The 27,657-nt window shown below is 36.2% G+C and overlaps 4 protein-coding genes across 4 annotated transcripts; all 4 read left to right on the plus strand.

The window, feature by feature from the left end:
* Positions 1 to 3,596: 3,596 nt before the first annotated feature.
* Positions 3,597 to 8,475, plus strand: LOC148677241 (extracellular calcium-sensing receptor-like). The gene is made up of 6 exons (XM_088643851.1): positions 3,597 to 3,971; positions 4,153 to 4,447; positions 5,168 to 5,980; positions 6,070 to 6,297; positions 6,944 to 7,067; positions 7,455 to 8,475. Exons 1-6 carry the CDS (start codon positions 3,769 to 3,771, stop codon positions 8,366 to 8,368), a joined length of 2,577 nt encoding a protein of 858 aa, XP_088499977.1. The 5' UTR covers positions 3,597 to 3,768; the 3' UTR covers positions 8,369 to 8,475.
* Positions 8,476 to 10,406: 1,931 nt separating this feature from the next.
* On the plus strand, positions 10,407 to 14,321 carry LOC148677242 (extracellular calcium-sensing receptor-like). Its single transcript, XM_088643863.1, has 6 exons — positions 10,407 to 10,609; positions 10,784 to 11,078; positions 11,297 to 12,109; positions 12,193 to 12,420; positions 12,547 to 12,670; positions 13,408 to 14,321. The coding sequence occupies exons 1-6, from the start codon at positions 10,407 to 10,409 to the stop codon at positions 14,319 to 14,321; spliced, it is 2,577 nt and encodes an 858-aa protein (XP_088499989.1).
* Positions 14,322 to 17,500: 3,179 nt separating this feature from the next.
* Positions 17,501 to 20,558, plus strand: LOC148677243 (extracellular calcium-sensing receptor-like). The gene is made up of 6 exons (XM_088623195.1): positions 17,501 to 17,764; positions 18,105 to 18,618; positions 18,658 to 18,908; positions 19,010 to 19,237; positions 19,339 to 19,462; positions 19,642 to 20,558. Exons 1-6 carry the CDS (start codon positions 17,504 to 17,506, stop codon positions 20,556 to 20,558), a joined length of 2,295 nt encoding a protein of 764 aa, XP_088479321.1. The 5' UTR covers positions 17,501 to 17,503.
* A 2,479-nt stretch (positions 20,559 to 23,037) lies between these two features.
* Positions 23,038 to 27,294, plus strand: LOC148677244 (extracellular calcium-sensing receptor-like). Its single transcript, XM_088623206.1, has 5 exons — positions 23,038 to 23,126; positions 23,575 to 23,866; positions 25,005 to 25,232; positions 25,789 to 25,912; positions 26,396 to 27,294. The coding sequence occupies exons 1-5, from the start codon at positions 23,038 to 23,040 to the stop codon at positions 27,292 to 27,294; spliced, it is 1,632 nt and encodes a 543-aa protein (XP_088479332.1).
* The last annotated feature ends 363 nt before the right edge of the window (positions 27,295 to 27,657 follow it).

The raw sequence follows: 27,657 nt of genomic DNA on the forward strand, positions 1-27,657 counted from the left end.
AAAACTATCTATCCAGCTGTTCTTCATTTAATTAAGTAAAACTTGTAAGTTTACCATCTGAAATGTTCCATGCTTCAAATATGTTACCACTTTATATTTATTAGGACTTTTGGAATGAATGCAACAGATAATGTTCTGCTAAAACAGAAAATGTTTATTTTTCTCTTTCTTTCATTTCTAGATTCAGCAGATTGCTATATGTGCCCATTGGAATACAGATCTAATGAACAAAGGAATCAATGTCTATTGAAAACCATTGAATTTTTGTCATTTGGAGAATATTTGGGAATATTTTTAGTAACATTTGCAGCTCTTGGTACTTGCCTAACCATAGCTGTAGCTTTTATTTTTTTCCGATACAGATTTACTCCAATAGTAAGAGCCAATAACTCTGAACTGAGTTTCCTTCTGCTCTTTTCATTGACACTGTGTTTCCTCTGTTCACTTACTTTCATTGGCCAGCCCTCTGACTGGTCCTGTATGTTGCGCCACACAGCATTTGGGATCACATTTGTCCTGTGCATCTCTTGTGTTCTGGGCAAAACAATAGTGGTGTTAATGGCCTTTAGGGCTACACTGCCAGGCAATAACATTATGAAATGGTTTGGACCCACACAGCAGCGGTTAAATGTTGTTGTTTTCACACTCATACAGGTCTTGATTTGTGTTCTTTGGTTGACAATATCACCCCCTTTTCCATACAAGAATACGAAATACTATAGAGAAAAAATAATTCTAGAGTGTGATTTAGGATCAACAGGGGGATTCATTGCTGTGTTAGGGTATATAGGATTCCTCTCTGCCATGTGCTTTGTACTCGCTTTCCTGGCTCGGAAGCTGCCTGATAACTTCAATGAAGCCAAATTCATTACATTCAGCATGCTCATATTCTGTGCTGTCTGGATCACCTTTATCCCAGCTTATATCAGTTCCCCTGGGAAGTTTGCAGTAGCTGTGGAAATATTTGCAATTTTAGCATCGAGTTATGGGTTGCTTTTCTGTATATTTATGCCAAAATGTTATATAATTTTAATAAAGCCTGACAAAAATACAAAAAAAACATTTAATGGGGAAAATGTCCTAAAAATCACTGTAAAATTCATAATATATCTATGCTTATCTAGATTTTCTGAAATATCTTACTGTATGTAATTTTATCTCAGATTAAAAATTCTACATTGAATATTATCTTCGACAGTCCATTCTTTCCCAGAAAAAAAATTGGGACATTAATATTAAGATTCACTGGTCATTCTTTTTACTTCGTAAATATCATATTCTATTACTCTGCTTTGGAGCTTGTTTAATTGTGTAGTTATGTGAACTAATGTATTACACCTTTTCTATACATTCCTCCTTTTAAAAGTCAGGTTTTCTTCCTCTGTTCTACTTTGTTACTTAATAAAATGACAAGCAATTCTGAAGCAAAGTTTTAAAAAAAAGTTGCATGAGTATTCTGCTCTAATAAAATAGATTTATAGATTGAAGTGTTTAGAAGATCAACATTGCTTGACAAACTGTCAGTCGCATGAGTTAAACAGCATTATCACAAACCAAACACTACTCATATTTTCTATTTCTCTGTATGATTCCACAATAAATTCATTAGATATCCTCTGATTGTGTAGCTTGTTTATTTACATTTATCTGCTTAACCAAAAATGAAATCTAAAATAAAACCACAAAATGAGCCAACGTTTTACATATCTGTGCTACACTAAAATAAAACCAAAGTGTTGCATGATGTGTAAGTGTGCAAAGAATGAATGTAAAAATTGTATTAAAGGATACAAGAAAGACTGTTAACGAGATGTTTGGCCTGTGTCTGTCAATTGGATATTCCTAAGTATATTTTAATTAGATAATTACAATTACATTTATTTTTGTCATATTTATTACCTAATGACGCTAGGTAACTGAAGATCCCATCGCTACTTTCTTGAATGTACTGCATACTGTACGTGTAAAGTGTTCTAAAAATAACTTGCATTTCCTGCAGTTTGCCTGTTTAAAACAACATGCTACTGTACCTAGCTGTCAAAAGGGATATTGATAATAATAATAAAAATCCTTACGATTATGTACAGTAGCCCTTGTTGATACAAAATAATAATTCCTTAGACTTAACGCTTTTCTGGACACTCCACTCAAAGCACTTTTAAGACTGGGGACTGCCTCCCAGTATCAGCATGTGGATGATGCGATTGCCACCAACTTGCACCTGTAGGCTCACCACACATCAGCTATCAGTGGGGAGGAGAACAGGGTGATGAAGCCAGTTCACAGGTGGGGATTATTAGTAGGCCAAAATTTAGTAAAGGCCAATGGGAAATATGGCCAGGATACCAGAGTAACACCCCACTCTTTTTGAGAAACGCCCTTTTGAGAAAAACCCAGGACCTTGGTTTTATGTCTCATCCAGAGGACAGAGCCTTTTCTACAGTATACTGCTCCCATCACTACACAGGGGCATTAGGACCCACATAGAGTGCAGGGTAAGCGCCCCCTACTGACACCACTAACACCTCTTCTGGCATTCCAGGAGATCTCCCATTCAGGTACTAGTGGAGTGTCCAGAAAAGCACTTTTAGAAGTGTAAGCAATTATTATTTTGAAGCCATTAGCAGTTTAGTCTGGTTACTGATAGTGAGGGACACAAGAAGAAGACCAGTTAGAAGCTCAAAAAAGTGCTAGACGTTTTTTAGAAAGGTTGTGATTTTCAATCAAACACTGTATAACATGCACTAGTTTGGTAACTTACAGCTGTGTTTTGTGTCTGTTTTCCTGGTGACCTGTTTATTGGAAGATCACTTGTTATGGCGTCATAACTGCTGTGTGTGTCACAATAAATGAATCAATATTCACACTCATAATAATTCACATGTATCCGAACAGATTTTTTTCTGTCAGGAGACACCTCACTTAGGTGTCAAACCAACCTGATGACAACACTGAAGCCTTCTGCATCGGCTGCCCACTACAGAACAGATAAAAAAAACTGGTGTAAGGAATTATTGCATCATTTGAACTGAAGTGGACATTAATTGGAGAAGGCAAAACTGACTCTCAAAAATAAAGGTATTTTAAAGACCATAAATATTCAGGACTTTATCACATTTCACTTAAAGAACAGGACATCCTGCAATATAGTCTCCACTATCATCCTAGAAACCAGTAGAAAGAACATACTTCTCCTATAAGGAACATACTAGGAACAGTATGTTCTTCTTTAGTTTCTTAGACCTGGGTGAAGGGGGGTGTGAGCTGGTTAGCAGATCATTGGACAAGACTCTTCAAGAAAAATCAGTCTTTTTTTTCATTGATCTTAATTCGTTTAATTAGCTTTTGGCTTCTTCCTTCTAAAAAATTCATTTTAATTTACATTTCTTTTGTATCTGTAGTTACTAGAACTGTATAATGCTTCAGCGCCTCTATTCAACTACAATATGGATCTTTTTAAAGATTGTGTACACCAACAATAACAAGCAGCAGAGATCCATCCTACTGGGATAGAAGATTAAAAAAAAACTAGAGCTTCTAGGAGACATTAACAAACATATTTATCATCTCATACCTTCATGATACATGAGTACAATTATTTTTTCACTTTGAGTTGATTAATGCATAGTTCTCACCTCTGAGAATAGGTGCTTTGGTGCGAGTGTGAACATTGCTTCATGTTAAGCATGGGAGATTTGGAAAGAGGCATATAAGTGCTGTGAAGTAAACAATTGTAACTTCAGACCAGAGTGGAAGGAACACTTTGCAATGCTGCTCCTTGCTGAAGTGGTATTAATTGCCATTTTTACAAGAGCTCAAAGGCCTATTTGTGTGCCGTATGGAACACAAGAACTGCCTCAGTTTTCAAAAGAAGGAGACATCACAATAGGAGCTATTTTTTCATTTCATAAAAGCCCTATTATTACAACACCAACATTTAAAATCAAACCAGGACAGATTGTTTGCGAAGGGTAAGTGATTTCCTTTTCTTTTTTTCCTGTACAGTATTTCTAGGTTGTACATCTTTTGGAATCATATACAGTGCCTTGTGTAATCTCAATGATAAGAGATTTTCATAAAACTTATGAGATTTAAAATTTAAGTTAATTTAATAATTAAATGTCAATTCATGTCAATTGATCTTCCCTGCAGATTAGCTCCCGCAGACTTGCAGTATGCTCAGACTCTGATTTTTACCATTGAAGAAATAAATAACAGTACAGACCTTCTTCCTGATGTTTCCCTGGGCTATAAGATATATGATTCCTGTAGCTCATTGAGTAAGGTTGTACAAGCGTCACTGGAATTAATGAATGGACATGAGAAAGGATTTTTATCTAACCAGTCCTGCACCAAGAGTCCTAACGTTCAAGCAATTGTAGGACACTCTGGTTCCCAATCTACAATAATCATTTCAAGAATGGTTGGACCTTTTCATATCCCAGTGGTGAGAAAAAAATATTAATTTTAACATACAATCCATCCATTCTGAAAAAGTGTTGCATTGTCAACTCCAAAATAAATATATTCTCCAAGGCTTTACACATATAAGTACATTTATAAGCACATATATACATATATATGTAACATACTCTAAGTACAATAATAGTACTTATGACTTTTCTACTTGGCCCTGTAAAAGGTGTTGATTTACCACTTTCCTTTTTATGTGGTAAGTCAGCTATTTATATGTCCAGTGTGTGAAATGTGTTAGTATTAAACAAAACTCTTACAATTCTAAGAGTGTTAATTCCAAAACACAAAACCTCAGGTTATTATAAAAAAAATCCAGCTATGTTGAAAGTCTTCATTCACAAAAGATGTTCTTTGACTTTGAAGTAACAGAAACATTTCTTCCTTCCTTCAAATTGAAATTTGATAGGGTCTGATGTTTGATAACCCTGAAAGACGCAGCTCCTTATTCTCGGTTTGTGAAAGCAATTACAGTGCTTATAAGTGTATATAACAAAATGTCATTAATTATATATCTCCTTATCGCATGTGTATGAATTTAATTTTCTTTCAATTATTTTTTTATATTGCAGTGTGAGTCTCAGTCTGGATTTATCTTGGTTTAATCTTTCAAGGCATGTTGTTAATTAATAAAAGAATATTAGCATCTTATTTTGCTGCATTTTTTTATTTAATCTTCTTATTCTTCCTGCAGATCAGTCACTTTGCTACCTGTGCCTGTCTCAGTAACAGAAAGGAGTTCCCCACTTTCTTCAGGACAATTCCCAGTGATTATTACCAAAGCAGAGCCCTGGCAAAGCTTGTGAAGCACTTTGGATGGACCTGGGTTGGGGCCATTAGAAGTAATGATGCTTATGGCAATGATGGCATGGCTACCTTTGTACAAGTGGCACAACAAGAGGGGATCTGTATTGAATATTCAGAAACCATTTATAGAACAGATTCTAGAGAGAAGTTTCTGAAAGTTGTAGAAATTATTAAGAAATCTTCTTCAAAAGTAATTGTTGCCTTTGCAACACATACAGATTTGAGAGTTTTAGTTAAAGAGCTGTTCATTCAGAACATCTCAGGCTTTCAATGGGTGGGCAGTGAATCCTGGATTACAAATAGTTTCCTTGCACTACAAGAAGGTTACACAGTCCTGGGTGGAGCAATTGGCTTTGCTATTCCAAACACAGAGATACCAGGATTGAAAGAATTTATTCTAAATACTCGTCCATCAAACACACCTGGAAACACTGGCTTAAATGAATACTGGGAGAAAGTCTTCAGTTGTAGTCTGACATCCAAAAAAGGGACAAATGTGAAGCAATGCACAGGAAATGAGACTTTGAAAGGAATAAATGATCAATACACTGACGTGTCCGAAGTGAGGATATTAAATAATGTGTATAAAGCAGTGTATGCTGTAGCTCATGCACTGCACAATCTCTTTACTTGTCAAGATGGAGACGGACCCTTTAATGATAAACAATGTGCAAATAAAAAGAATATTCAGCCTTGGCAGGTATTGGATCACATCATAATTTAGCTTTTCAGCTTGCAACATAAATATAATAAATTTTGATATCAGCTTTTTTTCCTCTTTAAATGTAGGTGTTACATTACATCAACAAAGTTAACTTCACAACCAAGAACGGAGAAAATATCTACTTTGATAAGAATGGGGACCCTGTAGCACGATATTCATTAGTAAACTGGCAGCTGAACAAGGGACGAATTGCAACCTTCCAAGTTGTTGGTATATATGACGCTTCTTTACCAGAAGGACATCAGTTTGTAACGAATGGTGTCAGTGCTGTGTGGGCAGGTGATCAGGTCACGGTAAGACATTTCCTCAAATGTTCCTTTATTACTATTTATCTCTCTCTGGAAATCTAGGCTGTAATCAACAGCAACCTTGTAGCCTCTTGTATGATCTTGAATGTTAAGCATTCTGCATGATCTTGGATGTCATAGGCCTGATCAGTACTTTAATGGAAAATCTCCAAGGAAAACCAAATGGTTTCCTCTCTGTTCCACAATTTCCACATTAATGCCCCAATATGATGGGAAACCATCCAGACTAGACACCGTGCTCCCAATGAGGCATTAAACTAAGCCTTTAACATTAAACTTAAACTACAATGTTATAAAGGATATTAACCCTGGTGTCCTGGCTTAGTTATGAACTGAGCCTATGAAACCAAGACTTATTAGGTTTCCCTGTTAATTCAGGTGATAAGTGTGTGCTACTGTATGTAATGAGTTATAATGTCTGCCACATGTCACCCAGGTTGTTACACTTCAGCAGTAGTACAGTAATTGAGGTGAGGAAGCACCTATAAATTACTTTTTAGGCAAAAAAGAACTGAATAAATGGAATTTAGTAAGTGTATTATTATTATTATTATTATTATTATTATTATTATTATTATTATTATTATTATTTTGTTACTGTTGTTAAACATGACTTATTTTTCTGCTTCAGGTTCCAAAGTCGGTCTGCAGTGAGAGCTGCCTTCCAGGGACTCGTAAGGCCATTGAGAAAGGGAAGCCAGTCTGCTGCTTTGTCTGCATCCCCTGTGCAGAGGGGGAGTTCAGCAACACTACAGGTAAGAAGTGGCAATGCAGCAGATGAGTCAATCAGTAAAACTATTTATTGAGCTGTTGTTCATTTACTGTAAAACTTGTCACCTGAAATGCATACTGGTTCCATGTGTCAAAAATGTTATAAACAGTAACATTACTGATGGCACCAATTGGAAACTTATTCCATGCTAACATAATCCATATTTAAGCTGCATTTGCAAAATTATTTCTTCAAACAATTTTAAAATGTAATTAAATTAAATCTCACCACTGTTGTCAGTGAGCCAGATGTGTTCTTTTGCTCATGAGTTACAGTCATGAGGAGGATATAGAAAGTACAGCAGGTAAGCAATTATGTATAAAAAATAAAAACATTTATCTGTAATGAGTATACTTTTTTCTATTTTCAGATGCAGTGGACTGTTCTAGGTGTCCTTTCGAATTCAGATCAAATGAACAACGAAATCAGTGCATCTTAAAAAACATTGAGTTTTTATCTTTTGGAGAATTAATGGGGATACTTTTAGTAGCATTTTCATTGCTTGGAACTTTCTTAACCATAGCAATAGCTTTAATCTTTTTCCAGTACAGATCCACTCCCATTGTTAGAGCCAATAACTCTGAACTGAGTTTCCTTCTGCTCTTTTCATTGACTCTGTGTTTCCTCTGTTCACTTACGTTCATCGGCCAGCCCTCTGACTGGTCCTGTATGTTGCGCCACACAGCATTTGGGATCACATTTGTCCTGTGTATCTCTTGTGTTCTGGGGAAAACAATAGTGGTGTTAATGGCCTTTAGGGCTACCCTGCCAGGCAATAACATTATGAAATGGTTTGGGCCCAAACAGCAGCGCTTAAGTGTTCTTGCTTTCACACTCATACAGGTCTTGATTTGTGTTCTTTGGTTGACAATTTCACCTCCTTTTCCGAACAAGAATATGAACTACTACAGAGAAAAAATTATTTTAGAGTGTGATTTAGGATCAACAGCTGGATTTTGTGCTGTGTTGGGGTATATAGGATTTCTCTCTGCTTTGTGCTTTGTGCTCGCTTTCCTGGCTCGGAAGCTGCCTGATAACTTCAATGAAGCCAAATTCATTACATTCAGCATGCTCATATTCTGTGCTGTCTGGATCACCTTTATCCCAGCTTATATCAGCTCTCCTGGGAAATTTACAGTAGCTGTGGAAATATTTGCAATTTTGGCTTCTAGTTATGGGTTGCTCTTCTGTATTTTCATACCAAAATGTTACATTATTTTATTAAAGCCAGAGCAAAATACAAAAAAACATTTGATGAGTAAAATGCCCTCAAAATCACTTTAATATTGTCTTTTTATTTATATATATTACATGCATACTCATGGTAGTTTCAGAACATGCTGTCCTTAATTAAAATGAGTGAAATAAATATTCCTTTCCATTACCTTGTTAAAAATGGTATGCATTTTTACAACTGGGGTTTGTAATTTTTTTAATAGAAGAAAAATGTTCTTTCTTAAACTGTATTGTGCATGCTGCAGTTTAAGATTATTATAATTTTTAATTATTTATACTTTTGGTTTTGGAAATGAACTTCTAGGTGTATGTTCATATCTATCTGAATATTCGTTCCAGAAGCAGCTTTTCACAATATATAAGAAAATCCTGAATTAATGTTTTGTAATTTTAAATTTAGTTTGTATGTCAGAATTAAATTATCTTTCAGTTTTTGCTGTTGGCCTTATTTTCCGTTTCATTCAATGCACTTTTTGACATTCTATGCAATCAGTTAAGCTTAATGCACCTGCTGAACACTGTAGAATTGATCATTATTAATCATAAAAAATAATACTCAGAGAGCAGAGACAGAAAACATTGGACTTAAATGTTTCATATCCAATATTTCTCATTCATTTATTGTAAAGAATGTTGTTTGTTGCAGCATTTAACAATAATATACATTAAGAGTTTATACTGTACATGGGTTTATGGAACACCTCATGGATTTATTCCATAATGAGAGAGAAAGGACCAAAAAATGTAATTATTGAACAAATTCAATACATAACATTAAAATGCTCTTTTGTACTGTAGCCATGTATTGACAGCTTTTAATTGCTATTTTTATCTTTTTTTCTTTCTTTGCTTACCGCCCTGTCTTTCTCACACCTGAAGGCGGCTCCACGGCCTTCTCTTTTCAGCGTGGAATAAACCCTATTACTTGTTCCTTTGTAGCCTACGCAAGCTGACGCAGCTCCCCACCTGAACTCATTTAATGATTAGCTTAGATACCACCAAACCCAAAACTTAAAACCTTTTAGAAAAATGATGAATATGCTAAGTCAAAATACTGTACTGTCTATAGCTGTCTAGCATTTCATTTTAAGAAGCAATGTGAAAACTGGAAATTTACAAACTTTAATAAAATATTCTAGGAACACTGTTCTTCTCTTGCCTCATGACTATTATTCAATAAGATTTTATGTATACATCGAGAGATAGTCTTTGAAAAACTATACTGTAAAACTGTTCTTGTTGATAAAAAGGCACAGTACTGAAAACACTTACAGTATAATAATAACTCTTGAGCAAAAAAAAAAGTAATCTTTACTCTTGGTAAAACTATCATCAACTGACCCCAATTCTAAATTTAGTATGTTTGTTTGTGTGAAAGGAAGAGTTAACATAGCAAACTGGCATCCTCACCATACTGTATTGTGTATTCCAGCCACAAAATTCTGTGTCACCACAATACAGCACAAAATGTGATAACCCACCACAATGGTGTGAATAATGACAACAGTTACTGTGTTATATTATTATAAATGATAATAGTAATTATTATTATTCTATTGCTTATTTGTAGTTTGCTCAAAGAGTTGCCAGGCTGCTGGTGAGCCGTCGCACCTTCCCAGTGTCAAAAGCCCTTGATACTTCACACCCAGTACACACAAGTCATGTAATGTGCACATCAGACAGCTAAACATTAAAACCGAATGTTTCCGATTGTTCCTTTTTGCATGTGGTATCCAGAACATTTGCAGCAGACCCATACTCTCTGGAGTTAGTCAGGTGGTCTCAAATAAACTTATTTTTTAATCATGTTGTTGTCCACCACAAAACAAGCAACACAGCTAAAACCTACTGGGGAATAACAGCACATGTAGCACTAGGGAGAAGGCTCTATGAGCAATTAGCAACAATATATCTTCTATAATAGTGTGTGGCTTTTTTAATAGATTAAAAAGTGAACTCACCTCGTGAGATTTGGTGTGCATTTCAGTTTTGCTTTGTGTTTGTCATGGGAGATCTAAGCTGAAGTATATAAGTGTTTCATAGTTAATAGTTGGAGCTCCAAACAGAGGGACGTGAACCCACTGACATGTTGCTGCTTGCAGGAATAATTTTAGCCACATCTGTCGCAAGTGCTGAAAAACCTGTTTGTCAGCCGTATGGGTCACAAGAATTGCCTCAATTTTCAAAAGAAGGGGACATCAAAATAGGAGGAATTTTGTCATTCCATAAAAATCCTATTATTTTGAGGCAAACATTTAAAGTAAACCCAGGGAATATCAAATGCGAAGGGTAAGCAATATTTTCAAACACTTTCTTTCCTGAGAGTATATGATACATTTCAATTGAATTGCGGATATATGGATTTCAATTAAGTATTGTGAATATTGCAATAGTATCTGTGATAATAATTATAATAACAGATGTTACAGATAATAACAGATAACAAAAGCACTTTTCTTGCAGGTTAAATCCAGGAGAATTACAATATGCGCAAGCTATGATCTTCACAATAGAAGAAATAAATAACAGTTCCGACCTTCTTCCTGATGTTTCTCTGGGTTATAAGATATATGATTCCTGTCGCTCTGTAGCTTTGTCTATAAAAGCATCACTGGAGTTGATGAATGAGAAGGAAATAGATCCTCTGTCTGACCTGTCCTGCACCAAACCGGCAGATGTCCAAGCAGTCATAGGAGACTCCAGTTCAACACCAACAATAGGAATTGCAACAACTGTTGGACGTTTTCATATACCAATGGTGAGAATCTACTTAAGCACAAGTAATTCTTGCATTAATGAACATTATTTCTAAATCTAAAAAATGTTACTTTTTATTTACATTTGTATTATTTTGGTGTAATTTCCATTTGGTTTTTTTAAGATAACAGTAGGAAAAAGAAAATAAAAAAAGTATATGTAAGGTTCACATTTTATGCACTTGCTTCACATTATTCTCACTTTTTTTCACTGCTGTAGATCAGTCATTTGGCTACCTGTGCCTGTCTCAGTAAAAGAAACAAGTTTCCAACCTTCTTCAGGACAATTCCCAGTGATTATTACCAAAGCAGAGCCCTGGCAAAGCTGGTGAAACACTTTGGATGGACCTGGGTTGGGACCATTAGAAGTGACAATGATTATGGCAACAATGGGATGGCTACATTTGTTCAAGCTGCCCAGCAGGAGGGGATTTGCATTGAATACTCAGAGACAATTTACAGAACCGATCCCAGAGATAAATTCCTTAAAGTTGTAGATGCGATTAAAAAATCAACCTCAAAGGTAATTGTTGCATTTGCAGCTGATACGGATATGGATGTATTAATTAAAGAACTATTCATTCAGAACATTACAGGTTTCCAGTGGGTGGGCAGTGAAGGATGGATAACATATGGATACCTTGCTTCATCTGAAGGCTATAAAGTCCTGGGTGGGGCCATTGGCTTTGCAATTCCAGAAGCAGAAATACCAGGTTTTAAGGCATTTATTCTAAATTCACGGCCATCAAATATACCTGGAAACACAGGCTTAAATGAGTTTTGGGAGAGTATGTTCAACTGTAGCCTTACTTCCAAAACTAGTGGGAAAACTAAACCATGCAGAGGAACAGAGAATCTAAAAGAAATAAATAACCAATACACTGATGTATCAGACATGAGGATATTGAATAATGTACATAAAGCAGTGTATGCTATAGCCCACTCATTACACAATCTCCTGAAATGCAAAAATGAGCAAGAAACTTTAAATGGCAAGACATGTGCAAACAAAAGTAACACAGAACCATGGCAGGTAAAGGAATGTATTGTACTTTATGCATTTTAACCCCAAGCAAAGATGACATAATCTGACAACTCATTTTCCTTTACATGTAGGTGCTTCAATACTTGTCAAGAGTTAACTTTACAACCAGGAGTGGAGAGAAGGTGTATTTTGATGAAAATGGGGATCCAGTAGCACGATACGCAATAGTAAACTGGCAGCAGAACAAGCAGGGAATCACCACTTTTCGTGTTATTGGTCTATATGATGCTTCTTTACCAGAAGGACAACAATTTGTAATGAATCGCGTCAGTGCTGTGTGGGCAGGTGATCATGATGAGGTGTGCTATTGTCCCTGTATTCAGAAAATCCTAATAGTATTTTTTTATGAGTATGAGATATGTTTGATCATTTTTGGTGTAGCCGTATATTAAGCTTCATTAATAGTTAGTCTCACCCTGTTTCAGGTGCCAAAGTCGGTCTGCAGTGAGAGCTGCCTTCCAGGGACTCGTAAGGCCATTGAGAAAGGGAAGCCAGTCTGCTGCTTCATCTGCATCCCCTGTGCAGAGGGAGAGTTCAGCAACACTACAGGTATGACATGGCAATGCAGCAAATCTATTGAGTCAATCACTAAAACTATCTATTGAGCTGTTGTTTAGCAAGTAAAAATTAAGTCTGGTGATATCATCAATGATATCTGAGTTTGTCATGGAACATGGCACATGTCTCATGCTTAAAATATCTTAACACTTTTATATTCATTATGACTATATTCAGTAATATCACAGATAAGCAATCAAAAGAGACAATTTAGTTCTTCTTGCATCTTAGTATATTATATACTCACTGTAAAGAAATATATACAGGTAGGAGCCACAATCAAATAACAGATTTTCTTAAAGGACCTAAATCCAGTTCCAACCTTTTGTTGCTGCTTGTGTTTTCTGAGGTTGCATAGTACTGTATATAAGATAGAATTATAGAATTTATAAAATTGTATCTTCAACATACAATATATAATAACATGATACAAAATATACAATTACATCATTTGTGATCACTGAGTACATATTTCTTGAACTACTAAAAAAAATCACTTGATAACTGACTTGTGATCAGTGAGCTATGTGGTTTCCACTACATTCCAACAACTGGTATTCAATCAGAATGGATAATTTTCAATTTAAATTATACATACAGTATAGCAATTTTTACATATTTATAATTTTAGATTAAAATTAGGCCTATAGTATAATGCAGGCATTTAAAGAGGAAAGAAACAACACAGGAACAAAAATAATTATATAATATTCTTTTTTTACTTTCAGATTCATTGGAGTGTTTTAAGTGTCCTTTGGAATACCGATCAAATGAAAATCGAAATCAGTGCATTTTAAAAAGCATTGAGTTTTTGTCTTTTGGAGAAATAATGGGAATACTTTTAACAGTATTTTCTTTGCTTGGAACTTCTCTATCTATAGCAATAGCTGCTATTTTTTTCAGATACAGATTTACTCCAATAGTAAGAGCCAATAATTCTGAACTGAGTTTCCTTCTGCTCTTTTCATTGACACTGTGTTTCCTCTGTTCACTTACTTTCATCAGCCAGCCCTCTGACTGGTCCTGTATGTTGCGTCACACAGCATTTGGGATTACATTTGTCCTGTGCATCTCTTGTGTTCTGGGGAAAACAATAGTGGTGTTAATGGCCTTTAGGGCTACACTGCCAGGCAATAACATTATGAAATGGTTTGGACCCACACAGCAAAGGTTAAGCGTTCTTGGTTTCACACTTGTACAGGTATTGATATGTGTTCTTTGGTTGACAACATCACCTCCTTTTCCCAACAAGAACACAAAATATTATGCAGAGAGAATCATTCTGGAGTGTGACCTGGGATCTGCAGGTGCATTCTGGGCTGTGTTGGGATACATAGGATTCCTCTCTGCCATGTGCTTTGTGCTCGCTTTCCTGGCTCGGAATCTACCTGATAACTTCAATGAAGCCAAATTCATCACATTCAGCATGCTCATATTCTGTGCTGTCTGGATCACCTTTATCCCAGCTTACATCAGCTCTCCTGGGAAGTATACAGTAGCTGTGGAAATATTTGCAATTTTGGCTTCTAGTTTTGGATTGCTATTGTGTATTTTTACACCAAAATGTTATATTATTATATTAAAACCAGAGAAAAACACAAAAAAACATATGATGGGTAAGGTGCCTTCAAAATCACTCTAAAATACAATTTTTGCATGTATAAGACCCAAAATTCAAATTTTACCAAAAGTAAATACTACATTTCTATAATTCCACCCATACTGATATTTATTTAAAGAAATTTCTAAGAAATATTAAATAAAAGTAATTCTTAAATCAGTAAAGGAAAAACTGTACATAGTAATTGCATATTAAATCTGTTACTTCTGATGCTGTGTCTAACGTCACAAGTATTTGAATAACTCTCAGGTTGTAAGTTTTTAGGTGTTAACTATAAAATAGAGTTTCTATAGCCCCATCTTGAATATTTTCTTATTGGATCTAAATTTTACACAGGATCTTTCAGTTCAATGGAAAAACACCTTGAATGCACCAATTTATAATATTATGAGGGAATTAATGTTTACAATTTCTAGGCCCATTATTATTTAACCCATTATTAAAAAATATAACAGAGTAGGACTAGGATCTAACACAATGTTACTGTCCTTTTGACTTCACATTCTACTATGATGGAATAACCCATAGACTTGACAATTAATTCAGTTTCATTAAGCATTGGTTAAATGTATATTTACCCTAGACGTAACAGTTACCAGCAATGAACTAATTTCTATTTTGGTATCTTTCTAGAATCTTGTCTCACCTAAAAAAAAAGAATAGTGAATAAAATGAATTTTTCTTTGCTAAAATATGTTTATTTGTAAAATGAATCCTATTAAAAACATTTCATAATGTCTTAAAATGACATCACTACAGTCCAAAATGAAATATGTGTGTCAACCTCATTTTAAATCAGCCTTGTGGGTTAACTTGGGCTATTTGGAATTGGATTGGGTATTATACAGTATACAGTATACAGTATGTCAATTTATTTGACTCTTAACCACTGTGCATATGAATCAAGATAAAACATAAGAAGAAAATGTGTAATTATAGGTTTCATACAGTAACTACAGCAAGACTGACAGCTCTGCACGGAAAACCATTGACCTAAATGGAAATTCTCAAAAAGACCTGATGTCTGACCTCCTGACAAATGTGTGTCCTGATCTTCAGCTATTCAAAACTCTAGTTCCTTGCTTTCGGTTCGCCTGGCACTGCTTCTCACACTGAGCAAGTTGAAGCAGTGTGTTGAGGAATCTAGTGGAAGAGGTATCTTCCTTCTGGGCCTTAAGGACTTCTTAGAGCTTTCAGCTCGGCTCTCAGGAGAGGGGGTTTCTTGAAGAACTGGAGTTGGGAAACTAAGTTCAGTAAGTTTACACCCTGTTATCAGGGAGGATGGGTTAGGAATCAAGTAACGTAAAATCTGTCTGATATTCCAGAAAAAAATTATGTATAGTTTTTAAGCGTTACAGAGACATCATGGGTGGTTGTCCTCGCTAGTCCTTCCACAAGCGCCAGGTGCAGCATGAGGTTCCCTCCTGGCTCTCTGCTTCCCACTGCTGAGCCACAGCATGTGATAATGACCTCTCCCTGCACCTCTGAAGCCAGACTGGTCTTGCTCCCACTTGGTTACAGCAGCATAGTGTGTATGAAGAAATCAATCCGCCATGTTTGCTCTGCTAGCGGCCCTACTTCTTCTATTTTTCTCTGCATTTAACTAACTCTTAAATATCAACTAGTTGATAAAAGGACTGCATGATCCCTGACTGCTCTCCAGTGCCTTCACAAGACTTGGACAACATCGTTCACACAGCACTAGCGATTCTCACAGCTGCATTTGTTTGTTTTTTTGTACCCAAATAAGTTTCTTTGGTTTACTTTGACACAGTATGTGCAACTGATTATATTTTGATTTAGTTTAACGAACATTTGAATGTTTCCATCATTTCTCTTCATTGTATTATTATACAATAGGTTTGATGTACATAACTAATACTTAAGCAATAGTATTGAGGTGGCTTGTGTGATTTGTGTATTAAAAAGGTATGACTGTATTATTATTTTTGTATTGTGCCACTTTCTATTTAAAAGCAATCACTTAAAAATAATTAAGATTAATGAATCGAAAGAGGGACTGAAAGTGAAGGGATTGTCAAATAAGAAACAATAAAACAGTGTTGGCTGTGAAGTACAACCGTAAGAGCAACAACAGTTACAATAGCCCTTGAGGTATTTTAAAACACAGTAAAAACCTATCGGCACAGGAGCTGCTGAAATATTTGTATCATCAAATAATAAAACAAGGAGCCAAAGTAAAAGTAAAAGTAAAACCGGAACAATGTTAGCCGAATTGTTTGATCTCTTCAGGAAAACGTGTGGAATATCAGGAGAACAAGAAGATCATCACCCCTACAGGCCCATTTACTGTACATGTCAATATGGAACAATTAGGAGGGATGACAAATAATATAAGGAGCCGAAAAAGACAGATGAGTGAATTAGATCTTAACCAAAAGTTGTTGAATCTGGGTTTAGATTTCCTCCAGAACCTGCATCTTTCTTTTCTCCAATGTTTCAAATACCTTGCACTGCACATTCTGATTCTAGTTATGCAGAAGCAGTAGTATTTTTTCACAGTAGTAGTTTATTTTTTTATTAAGTATCACACAACTCGAAGCACAGTTAAAATCCACTGGGAAATAAGGACAAATAAGGTACAATGCATGAGCAGGACTAACTAGTAACAAACAGATTAACTGGTTCAGACTTGATTATTTATTTCTTGTTTTCTATCTCTTCTGAACTCTCCTCTGAGAGTTGATGCTTTGAGACAAGCCTGAATGCCACTTCATGTTAAGCATGGGAGATTTGTATTGCAATATATAAGTCCCTTGAAGTATGAAGTAAATGATTTTGGCTCAGTACAGGGAGAGGAAACACCCTGAGATGTTACTGTTTATAGAAGTTACATTAATTGCTTTTCTCACAAGTGCTGAAAAGCCCATTTGTCTTCCATATGGAACACAAGACTTACCTCTCCTTTCAAAAGAGGGTGATATCACGATAGGAGCCATTTTCTCATTTAATAAAAATCCGGATATTGTGAATCCAACATATCTCTACAACCCAGGACGCATCAAATGTGAAGGGTAAGTGATATTTTCTATAAATCTCTGAAATCTTATGAATTCTGTTTCTATAATTAACATTAAAATTAGTAACAATGTAAAAACAACAACAATAGATGTCAAAGACGTAAAGCCAGTGGATGTATTTTTTACAGGTTAAATCCTGGGGAATTACAATATGCTCAGACTATGATCTTTGCCATTGAAGAAATAAATAACAGTACAGACCTTCTTCCTGATGTTTCCCTGGGCTATAAGATATATGATTCCTGTCGCTCTGTACTACTGTCTATAAAGGCCTCTTTGGCTCTAATGAATGGGCAAACAAAAGGATTTCTCTCAGAACAGTCCTGTACCAAACCCTCAACTGTTTGTGCTCTCATAGGAGACTCTAACTCCACACCGACCATTGGAATAGCAACCACTGTGGGCCCTTTTCAAATACCACTGGTGAGAAACACTCATTTACTCTGCTAAATAAATAAGTTACGAGATGGGAAAATGCATTTGGAAGTTGGCATGTGGAACTCAATCTTTAAAGTAATCAGAGTTTAAGGTACAGAATATGTCTCTTCTTATCTTTAAAACTACAAGTACAATACAAGGTATTGATAAGGCAAAAGATAGTCATTTTAAATAATCTAATAGCAAAATGCCATAGATCTACACAAACCAGTCCTAAAACGATTCAATGAAATGTCAAGCAAAAACATGGTTATGACTCAATGGTAAAATATTATTCTGTATATTGTCCTTCATCTTCATATCACTTTATTTTTCATTTCCTCAGATCAGTCATTTGGCTACCTGTGCCTGTCTGAGTAACAGAAGGGAGTTTCCCACTTTCTTCAGGACAATTCCCAGTGATTATTACCAAAGCAGAGCCCTGGCAAAGCTTGTGAAGCACTTTGGATGGACTTGGGTTGGAGCCATTAGAAGTAATGATGCCTATGGCAACAATGGGATGGCTACATTTGTGGAAGCTGCCCAGAGAGAGGGGATTTGTATTGAATATTCAGAGGCCATTTACAGAACCGATCCCAGAGAAAAACTCCTGAAAGTTGTAGACACTATTAAAAAATCTACTTCGAAAGTAATTGTTGCTTTTGCAGCTGATACGGACATGGATTTATTAATAAAAGAATTATACATTCAGAACATTACGGGTTTCCAGTGGGTGGGCAGTGAAGGATGGATAACATATGGATACCTTGCTTCATCTGAAGGCTATAAAGTCCTGGGTGGGGCCATTGGCTTCGCGATTCCAAATGCTGAAATAGCAGGACTGAAAGAATTTATTCTAAATGCTCGTCCATCAAACACACCTGGAAACAGCAGCTTACAACAGTTTTGGAAGAGTTTTTTCAATTGTAGCCTAACTGATGTAAACACTGAGCCATGTCCAGGAAAAGAGTTTTTGAAAGTGATTAGCGACCAATACACAGATGTGTCAGACATGAGAATATTAAGTAATGTGTACAAAGCAGTGTACGCTGTGGCCCATTCCCTGCACAATCTGTTACAATGCAAAAATGGACAAGGACCTTTTTATAATAAAACGTGTGCAAAGAAAGATAAAATAGAACCTTGGCAGGTAAAGAAATAATATCAATATCATATTGTGGTGAATTTGCTACACTATTATTAAGAATGAAAAAAGTAACTGATTCTGTAGACCTTTGGTTTTACTTCTAGGTGCTACATTACTTAAAAAGAATTAATTTCACAATATGGAACACAGAGAATGTCTATTTTGATGAAAATGGAGAGCCAGCAGCACGATACTCATTAGTAAATTGGCAGATGGACAAGAAGGGAATCACAACATTTCAAATAATTGGTCTGTATGATGCCTCTTTACAAGAAAGCCAACAGTTTCTAATGAATGGTGTCAGTGCTGTCTGGGCAGGCGATCAGGATAAGGTAAGATTATCCTCTCTGACATATACAGGGAAAGGGTGCATGTTCAAAAGATACTTGATAATACAATCGTGATCATCTGACTCAACATCGCTGTGTTACAGGTGCCAAAGTCGGTCTGCAGTGAGAGCTGCCTTCCAGGTACTCGTAAGGCCATTGAGAAAGGGAAGCCAGTCTGCTGCTTTGTCTGCATCCCCTGTGCAGAGGGGGAGTTCAGTAATAATACAGGTCTGTTAAAAACATCTTATTTTATTTCTAACTGCAAAGACTACTTACTGCAAATGATAACACCATTTAATTTATGACATTGTATATATCTTTAGGTAATTTTCTTTTTCATTCTGTTAGATTAGAAGAACTATTATATCTGATTAAGAATAGTTTTTAATTCTTTTTTCTATTACCAGATTCAGTGGAGTGTGCCAAGTGCCCTTTGGAATACAAATCTAATGAACAAAGGAACAAGTGTATCTTGAAAAGCATTGAGTTTCTGTCATTTGGAGATTTGATGGGCATACTTTTAACAGCATTTTCTGTGCTTGGGATTGTCCTAACCATGGTAACAGCTTTTATTTTTTTCCAGTACAGATCTACTCCAATAGTAAGAGCCAATAACTCTGAACTGAGTTTCCTTCTGCTGGTTTCATTGACACTGTGTTTCCTCTGTTCACTTACTTTCATTGGCCAGCCCTCTGACTGGTCCTGTATGTTGCGCCACACAGCATTTGGGATCACATTTGTCCTGTGCATCTCTTGTGTTCTGGGGAAAACAATAGTGGTGTTAATGGCCTTTAGGGCTACACTGCCAGGCAATAATATCATGAAATGGTTTAGGCCAACACAACAGCGGTTAAGTGTTCTTGCTTTCACACTTGTACAGGTCTTGATATGTACTCTTTGGTTGACAATATCACCTCCCTTTCCTTACAAGAATACAAAATACTACAAAGAAAAAATAATTCTGGAGTGTGATATAGGATCACTAGCAGGATTTTGTGCCGTATTAGGGTATATAGGATTCCTTTCTGCAATGTGCTTTATGCTCGCTTTCCTGGCTCGGAAGCTGCCTGATAACTTCAATGAAGCCAAATTCATTACATTCAGCATGCTCATATTCTGTGCAGTCTGGATCGCCTTTATTCCAGCTTATATCAGCTCCCCTGGGAAGTTCACAGTAGCTGTGGAAATATTTGCTATTTTAGCTTCAAGTTATGGGTTACTCTCATGTATTTTTATGCCAAAATGTTACATAATTTTATTAAAACCTGAAAAAAATAGCAAAAAACATTTAATGGGTAAAATCCCCACAAATCTTGTCTCGTAAATTAGCCAAAGCTTTGTATTTATCTGAAAACCATCCATCCTTCATCAGAAAGCTTGTTAGTCCTGGTGAGGTTTCATAGCATTCCAGAAGAAACCATAAGACACAAGGTAAGATGCACTCTGGATGAGACATCAGCATACAGTACAGTATGTAACTCTTGAAGTGTTGTAAAATGTTAAATCTAATCAGTAGTTTTGTATTATAGCTGTAAACAAATATGAGGTGTCAAGTGTGAAGAGACACAAATTTTACAAATTGAATATTTCTATTTGAGGCTACATCTCATTTGTTTCTTCAAATGAAACAAAATGTATAAATTCTAAAATCATTCACAAATGTTTATACGTCTATACTTAGAGAGAGCTCATCAATCTAAAACATATTTAACATGTTTTCCCCTTAAATTGGTACTGTACCCATTCCTGAATTCAGCTTTGTCTTTTATGCCAATATTAAAACTCTCCCTCAGTAATGCAATGTGTCTAATGTGGGTTCTTCCTCTTGTGAACAGATTTTTCTGTAAATACTTTTTTATGATTCTAATAATAATAACTGATATATCTACATGCACACAAATGAGTTCAGTAGCTATCTGTTCTGCATTCACATACTGTATTTTTGTTTTAAATGATGTGTCTTTCAAAACACTGTGAGCCCACAGGTACCTATCTAGTGCCAAAGGTTGGAGTTGAGCAAAGAACTGAGGAAAATCTACCCAGCTCAATATGCAGCATCCAACATCTGCAGCATTTGACCAATTGTTTGCTGCCATGTGGGAGTCCTAGTTCCTGTCAGCTAATAGCACTGCCCAGCCTTGATCGACTGATGCCAGTATAAGGTTCAATCTGTCCTCTAAAAAGCACCCCCGATGGGTGAGCTACTTGGAAGCCTTTGTTTGCCTTAACACTTTGAAAGAAGGTCATTTCTACACATTGGTAATTTTGGTAATTACCTCACCAGCAGCACCACCAGTTATAACCAGATACTTCAGCCCTGCCCTGTCCACGGTCAGACACTCTGTAATTGTGTTTTCTTCCTGTGGAAAGAAGTGCTCCTTGCACAAACCAGCTTTCCAATTATTCGCCCTGCACTCCACTTGCACCCTTCTGGACACTTCTATTCAGAACCCTTAGCCAGGACCTGATGACCATCTGTTCTCCCGTCTGTTTGCTAATTTGACCATGACTGCGGACAGCATTGTTAGCAACCTCCCTGACCTTTCAGACCTTACCCATACAGATATCACTTCCTGTTCATTTCCAATCGGTGGAGGAACAGACTGGGTCGCACAATGTAGACCCTATTGCGCCAACCATTCAGTTGGGGATAGTGATACATTTGGGCCTAACCAGTCCCATTGGAGACCACAGAGACCAAGTGCCAACACTTCAACATCAGCCCTGGATCTGTGGTTAGACTTGACTGTGATGGGTCAGCTCCAGCCTGAGGGCCAAGTGCTGTGGCTGTTGGTGATACAGAGGGCAGGGTACCCACAACCCTCTGGGATACCTTGGAGTTGTAAGATAGAGTGCTGTTTCGCTCCTCTCCTAGAGATGGTATATGGTGTTCCAACAAGACACGTTGGATTTTAATGAAGAGTAAGGGGGCTTTAGGTTCCCCATGGAGAGATATTTTGGTGATGAGGAGAGGTCTGGGTACACAGGTCTATCATCATATTGCAAAGCCTCCAATACATCTGGCCTCCATGATCTGGCTCCATGACAGCTCTATGGGGCAGCCTAGACTATTCAAAAAAGACATTCTGACCTCAGGCAGGGGAAGTGTAGAGGGTATGGGCTGCAGGAGCGTGTGCTGAGACTCTGACTCCCAGGGGGGCATCTTCACAGAAATAATCTGTGCTGGGCAATGCTTAGTGGAAGTTTGGTTGTTGACCATGCAACACTTTAAGTCACATCAATGGAGTAGTTACAGTATAAACAAGTATTTCCTGGGCTTGGAGTGTCTGTACTGTAATAGATCGGGTGACTTGTTTTTGCTCTACATGCTAATTTGCCTGTGTTTGAGCTTATCTTGTTTGGTAAAACAAAGGTGCTTTAGACAGTAACTTCTAAGAGGCGTCCCATGTCACATGCTAACTAGGGGTACAGCAATGTTTTTCTTCATTCTTATTAACTTTTGACTACCAGTGATTTCTTATGGGAATATGTTCATAAGGGCAGAGATTAAATTATTGTCCTGGGGCAACATGAAAATCAAACCTTTGAGAATTCTTGCTTAACAGTGTCTGAACTTCTCTCAGTCTTGATCTAACCGCCCCTGAGACTTCTCGCACAGTATAAAAGACAACAAATGATAGTATTGTGTATTATACCCAGGTCGAGGTGTCTCTGTTCATTATAGAATGTTATTACGAGCAGCAGTATTGATGTTTGGTGCTGTTTTGAATGCAGCAGAACAGCCTGTTTGCAGGATTCAGGGGAGAGCTGCTTTTCCACATTTAACTAGTGAAAGAAACATTATGATTGGTGGCATGTTTTCGATCCATAGCAAGACTGACGACAAAATGCATCCTTTTACAGCCAAGCCAGAGCCTTCAGAATGCAAAAGGTCAGTGGGGAAAAATATTCCATTCATCCATCCATTTTCTAACTGCTTGATCCAATTCGGGGTCATTAGTATTATTATAGTAAAACTATAAAATACAATAGTAGTTATGCTTTTAAGTAGCATTTTAAGTAATTTTAATTTTAATTATTTTATTTTTAATGCATTTATAATAATAGAAATTCTGAATGTTTGTCTTTGGCTTACATTAATCTGAAATAAAATGTGGTGATTTAAACATTCAGAATCTGATTTATATACATATATACATGGGTATAGTGTGGGCTTGAGCCCTAGGCCAGCTGGGCTAGCCTCCAGCTTGCTGGAACTCTCCATAGGATGAAATAGCTATGAATAATAGATGTTTATAGCATTTTTATTTCAATCTATATGTAATTCTGAATGAAATTTCCTTAAGCACAAAACTTTCATACAATTTATTTTTTCCTAGTCTAAATTTCAGAGAATTTCGATTTGCTCAGACAATGATCTTCGCTATTGAAGAAATAAACAACAGGACAGATCTTCTTCCTGGAGTTTCTTTGGGATATAAAATTTATGACACGTGTGGCTCAATACCTTTGTCCATAAGAGCAGCCATGGCTTTGATGAATGGAAATGAGGAAACTCTCTCGGACACCTCCTGCTCCAGACCAGCTGCAGTTCAAGCTATAATTGGAGAATCTGGATCATCACCATCCATAGCAGTGTCCTCAGCTGTTGGACCTTTTCAGATTCCTTTGGTAAGATGTGCATGTTTTTTAAAACACATATTACATTTAATTTTTTTTATCTGGATCATACAATTCTTGGAGTGAGTACTCCTTTACTGGTTGGGTCACTAGCTAGCCCCACATCAGATTGTTTAATTGTTTAATATATCTTTAGGTTATTTGTTTTATGTATGCTTCAAAACTACTTGGAAACCATTGTTTCATTGTATAAAATCATTTTTTCCTTTGCTTTTCAGATAAGTCACTTTGCTACTTGTTCTTGCTTAAGTGATAAAAATGAGTTCCCTACATTCTTCAGAACCATCCCCAGTGACTATTATCAGAGCAGAGCCCTGGCAAAACTTGTGAAGCATTTTGGATGGACCTGGGTTGGGGCCATTAGAAGTGACAGTGATTATGGCAACAATGGGATGGCTACATTTGTACAATCTGCCCAGCAGGAGGGGATCTGTATAGAATATTCAGTAGCCATTTACAGAACTGATCCAAGAGAGAAAATTCTCAAAGCCATTGATGTTATTATGAAGAACACAGCAAAGGTTATTGTGGCCTTTCTTGCTCAAGGAGAGATGGCTGTTTTATTAAAAGAATTATCACTTCAGAATGTAACTGGTTTCCAATGGGTTGGCAGTGAATCATGGATAACTGCCCGAAACCTGGCCACACTAGAAGGTTACAAGATTTTGGGAGGTTCTATTGGATTTGGCATCAGAAAGACCAAAATCGATGGGTTAAAAGATTTTCTGTTGAATGTCCGTCCATCTCAGATTCCTGAAAATACTCTTGTAAATGAGTTTTGGGAAACTGCTTTTAGATGTTCCTTTTCACAAAAAGAGAATAGAACAAACAGAAAGTCATGTACAGGATCTGAAAGCCTGGGAGAAATAAACAACCAGTATACAGATGTGTCTGAACTGAGAATATCCAATAATGTGTATAAAGCAGTGTATGCTATAGCTCATTCACTGCACAATCTGCTTGAGTACAATAAAATACACAGTGTTTCTACCAACTTTAGTATGGCACAAGAAATTACAGTTGCGCCATGGCAGGTAATGGAGTTTTACAATATATTAAATTGCCCAGGAGCAGCCAGCTTTATTTCTAAAAAATATCCCAATAAATTGCCTTTACTTTGTTTGCACAGGTTCTAGAGCAACTTAAAAATGTGAACTTCAACTTAAAAACTGGTGAGCAAGTCTTCTTTGACGATAATGGAGATCCAATTGCAAGATATGAATTAGTGAACTGGCAGCTTGTTAATGAGAGCAATACACTGTTTATGACTGTTGGATACTATGATGCTTCTCTGCCAGCAGCTCAACAGTTTGTCATGAATCACGTCAACATTGTGTGGGCAGGTGGTGAACATAGGGTAAGAGATGCACAGCCAGAAAAAAATGTAAAAAGCATTACATTTTACATTTATGATTTAATATGTTATTACTGAGAGTAATGAGGACAAGAAGTACAGTACTTGCAGATAATTTTTAAATATATAATAAAATATTTTTGTGGATAGCTGAATATTCATTTTAATTTAAGGTTGGAAGTTTAAACTACATGGTTTTGTAGCAGGATATATTGTATATTAAATTATTGTTTTCATTTTGTAAGTATTATATGGGATATTTTCCATTTAACCAATCACAAATAATTAATATTTTGAGGTTTGCAACATAATATCTTTACACAAAAAAATCCAATTGTATTTTGAAATGTACAAATGTCTTCTTAGAATCTCTTTTATTCTATGTAAGACAAAATCTGGTTTTCATTATTTTACTTCTTGAGTTTCATGTAAATTCTCTTATGTACTTGATCTTTATGAGCATAAATGCAGGAGCAATATGCTACAATTCAATAGTCAGCAATACGTATCATACTAATTTCTGCAGATATGCACTGTGTTGTTTCTTGTTTCTATGCAGAAGCCTGAGTCAGTGTGCAGTGAGAGCTGTCTCCCAGGCACTCGAAAGGCAGTTCAGAGAGGAAGGCCTGTGTGTTGCTATGACTGTATTCAGTGTGCTGAAGGAGAGATCAGCAATACTACAGGTAAACAGCATTGTTTGAAATGCAAACATAACAGTATTTTAACAGTATTTTTTACATAAGTAGTATTTTATGTTACTGTACTGTATATATACACTGATGTACACAGATTTCTCCATTTAATCAATTTTTTTTTCTCTTATCACTGGTGTCATGATGCATAAGAGAAGTTTTGTAACATCGTGCTTTTCTAAGTAGTTTAAGAAAAGAAGAGAAAAGTGAACAAAAACTAAGAATAATTTTTAAGGATTACTGTTTTAATACACTGAAAAAGGAACACAAATTAAATATCACAGGTACATCTATGCAAACAGAAATTTAGAATTATCAAGGGGCTGGTATTGCATGTAGAATAACAAACAACCATGGAATTTATAAATAGGAACGTTATTGTATTTTTATCCATATTTTTTCTGTTTCCCTGAATTAGATGAATAAAATGTTATTGTCCTTACATCCTTAAAATTGCCTTCAATTTTCTTGCAGACTCTATCATTTGTATTCAGTGTGATCTGGAATATTGGTCAAATGGAAAAAGAGACAAATGTATATTGAAGGCCGTTGAATTTTTATCTTTTGAAGAAATTATGGGAATACTACTTATAATTTTTTCATTGCTTGGCGTTTTGTTAACCTTCGGTGTAGCATTGGTTTTCTTTCAGCACAAGCATACTCCCATTGTCAAAGCCAATAACTCTGAACTGAGTTTCCTTCTGCTCTTTTCATTGACTCTGTGTTTCCTCTGTTCACTTACTTTCATCGGCCAGCCCTCTGACTGGTCCTGTATGTTGCGCCACACAGCATTTGGGATCACATTTGTCCTGTGCATCTCTTGTGTTCTGGGGAAAACAATAGTGGTGTTAATGGCCTTTAGGGCTACACTGCCAGGCAATAACATTATGAAATGGTTTGGGCCCACACAGCAGCGATTAAGTGTTCTTGCTTTCACACTTATACAAGTCTTGATTTGTGCTCTCTGGGTGACAATATCACCTCCTTTTCCTTATAAGAACATGAAATACTACAAAGAAAAAATCATTCTGGAGTGTGACCTGGGATCTGCAGGTGCATTCTGGGCTGTGTTAGGGTATATAGGATTCCTCTCTGCCATGTGCTTTGTGCTCGCTTTCCTGGCTCGGAAGCTGCCTGATAACTTCAATGAAGCCAAATTCATTACATTCAGCATGCTCATATTCTGTGCTGTCTGGATCACCTTTATCCCAGCTTATATCAGCTCTCCCGGGAAGTTCACAGTAGCTGTGGAAGTATTTGCAATATTAGCTTCTAGTTTTGGTTTACTCTTTTGTATTTTTTCTCCAAAATGTTATATTATTTTATTAAAGCCACAGTATAACACAAAGAAAAATATGATGGGGAAACCTTAATTAAAAAATATTTTAGGAATTATACATTATTGGGATATTTTAATATGTTAGATGTTCTATTCACAGAGTGTATTGCTGAATAATGTGAAGGATAATATATGCTAACATTCTGTTATTAAAATAAAAATATTAGAAATAACCTGAATGTTTTCCTTCAAAGTTACATACACTGTATACTGTTTTTTTCTTTCATAACACATACAAAGATGTATGTGACTTCTAGTAAAATCCAGGGTTATGTCCCCTTACTTCACTCCAGTCACCTGCTTTACTGCAATACACACTTAACAGTATCACATTTTGTCACATTTAAGAGGTTTTCAGAGAGGTGCTTTCGCACATTGTTAAGTCAATCACCCAACT

This window comes from Lepisosteus platostomus, chromosome 2 (assembly GCF_059453375.1).
Source record: "Lepisosteus platostomus isolate fLepPlt1 chromosome 2, fLepPlt1.hap1, whole genome shotgun sequence".
Taxonomy (NCBI): domain Eukaryota; kingdom Metazoa; phylum Chordata; class Actinopteri; order Semionotiformes; family Lepisosteidae; genus Lepisosteus; species Lepisosteus platostomus.

What these genes read in the sequence shown, in the direction of transcription:
- LOC148677243 (XM_088623195.1), top strand. Translation starts at nt 17,504, where the DNA reads ATGATCTTTGCCATTGAAGAAATAAATAACAGTACAGACCTTCTTCCT. An exon ending in ATAAAATAGAACCTTGGCAG is followed by an intron (nt 18,909 to 19,009) that starts GTAAAGAAATAA and finishes TTTTACTTCTAG; the next exon opens with GTGCTACATTACTTAAAAAG. An exon ending in GGAGTTCAGTAATAATACAG is followed by an intron (nt 19,463 to 19,641) that starts GTCTGTTAAAAA and finishes TTCTATTACCAG; the next exon opens with ATTCAGTGGAGTGTGCCAAG.
- LOC148677244 (XM_088623206.1), top strand. Translation starts at nt 23,038, where the DNA reads ATGATTGGTGGCATGTTTTCGATCCATAGCAAGACTGACGACAAAATG. An exon ending in GGGCAGGTGGTGAACATAGG is followed by an intron (nt 25,233 to 25,788) that starts GTAAGAGATGCA and finishes GTTTCTATGCAG; the next exon opens with AAGCCTGAGTCAGTGTGCAG. An exon ending in AGAGATCAGCAATACTACAG is followed by an intron (nt 25,913 to 26,395) that starts GTAAACAGCATT and finishes ATTTTCTTGCAG; the next exon opens with ACTCTATCATTTGTATTCAG.
- LOC148677241 (XM_088643851.1), top strand. Translation starts at nt 3,769, where the DNA reads ATGCTGCTCCTTGCTGAAGTGGTATTAATTGCCATTTTTACAAGAGCT. An exon ending in GACCTTTTCATATCCCAGTG is followed by an intron (nt 4,448 to 5,167) that starts GTGAGAAAAAAA and finishes TTCTTCCTGCAG; the next exon opens with ATCAGTCACTTTGCTACCTG. An exon ending in GGAGTTCAGCAACACTACAG is followed by an intron (nt 7,068 to 7,454) that starts GTAAGAAGTGGC and finishes TTCTATTTTCAG; the next exon opens with ATGCAGTGGACTGTTCTAGG.
- LOC148677242 (XM_088643863.1), top strand. Translation starts at nt 10,407, where the DNA reads ATGTTGCTGCTTGCAGGAATAATTTTAGCCACATCTGTCGCAAGTGCT. An exon ending in GACGTTTTCATATACCAATG is followed by an intron (nt 11,079 to 11,296) that starts GTGAGAATCTAC and finishes TCACTGCTGTAG; the next exon opens with ATCAGTCATTTGGCTACCTG. An exon ending in GTAACACAGAACCATGGCAG is followed by an intron (nt 12,110 to 12,192) that starts GTAAAGGAATGT and finishes CTTTACATGTAG; the next exon opens with GTGCTTCAATACTTGTCAAG.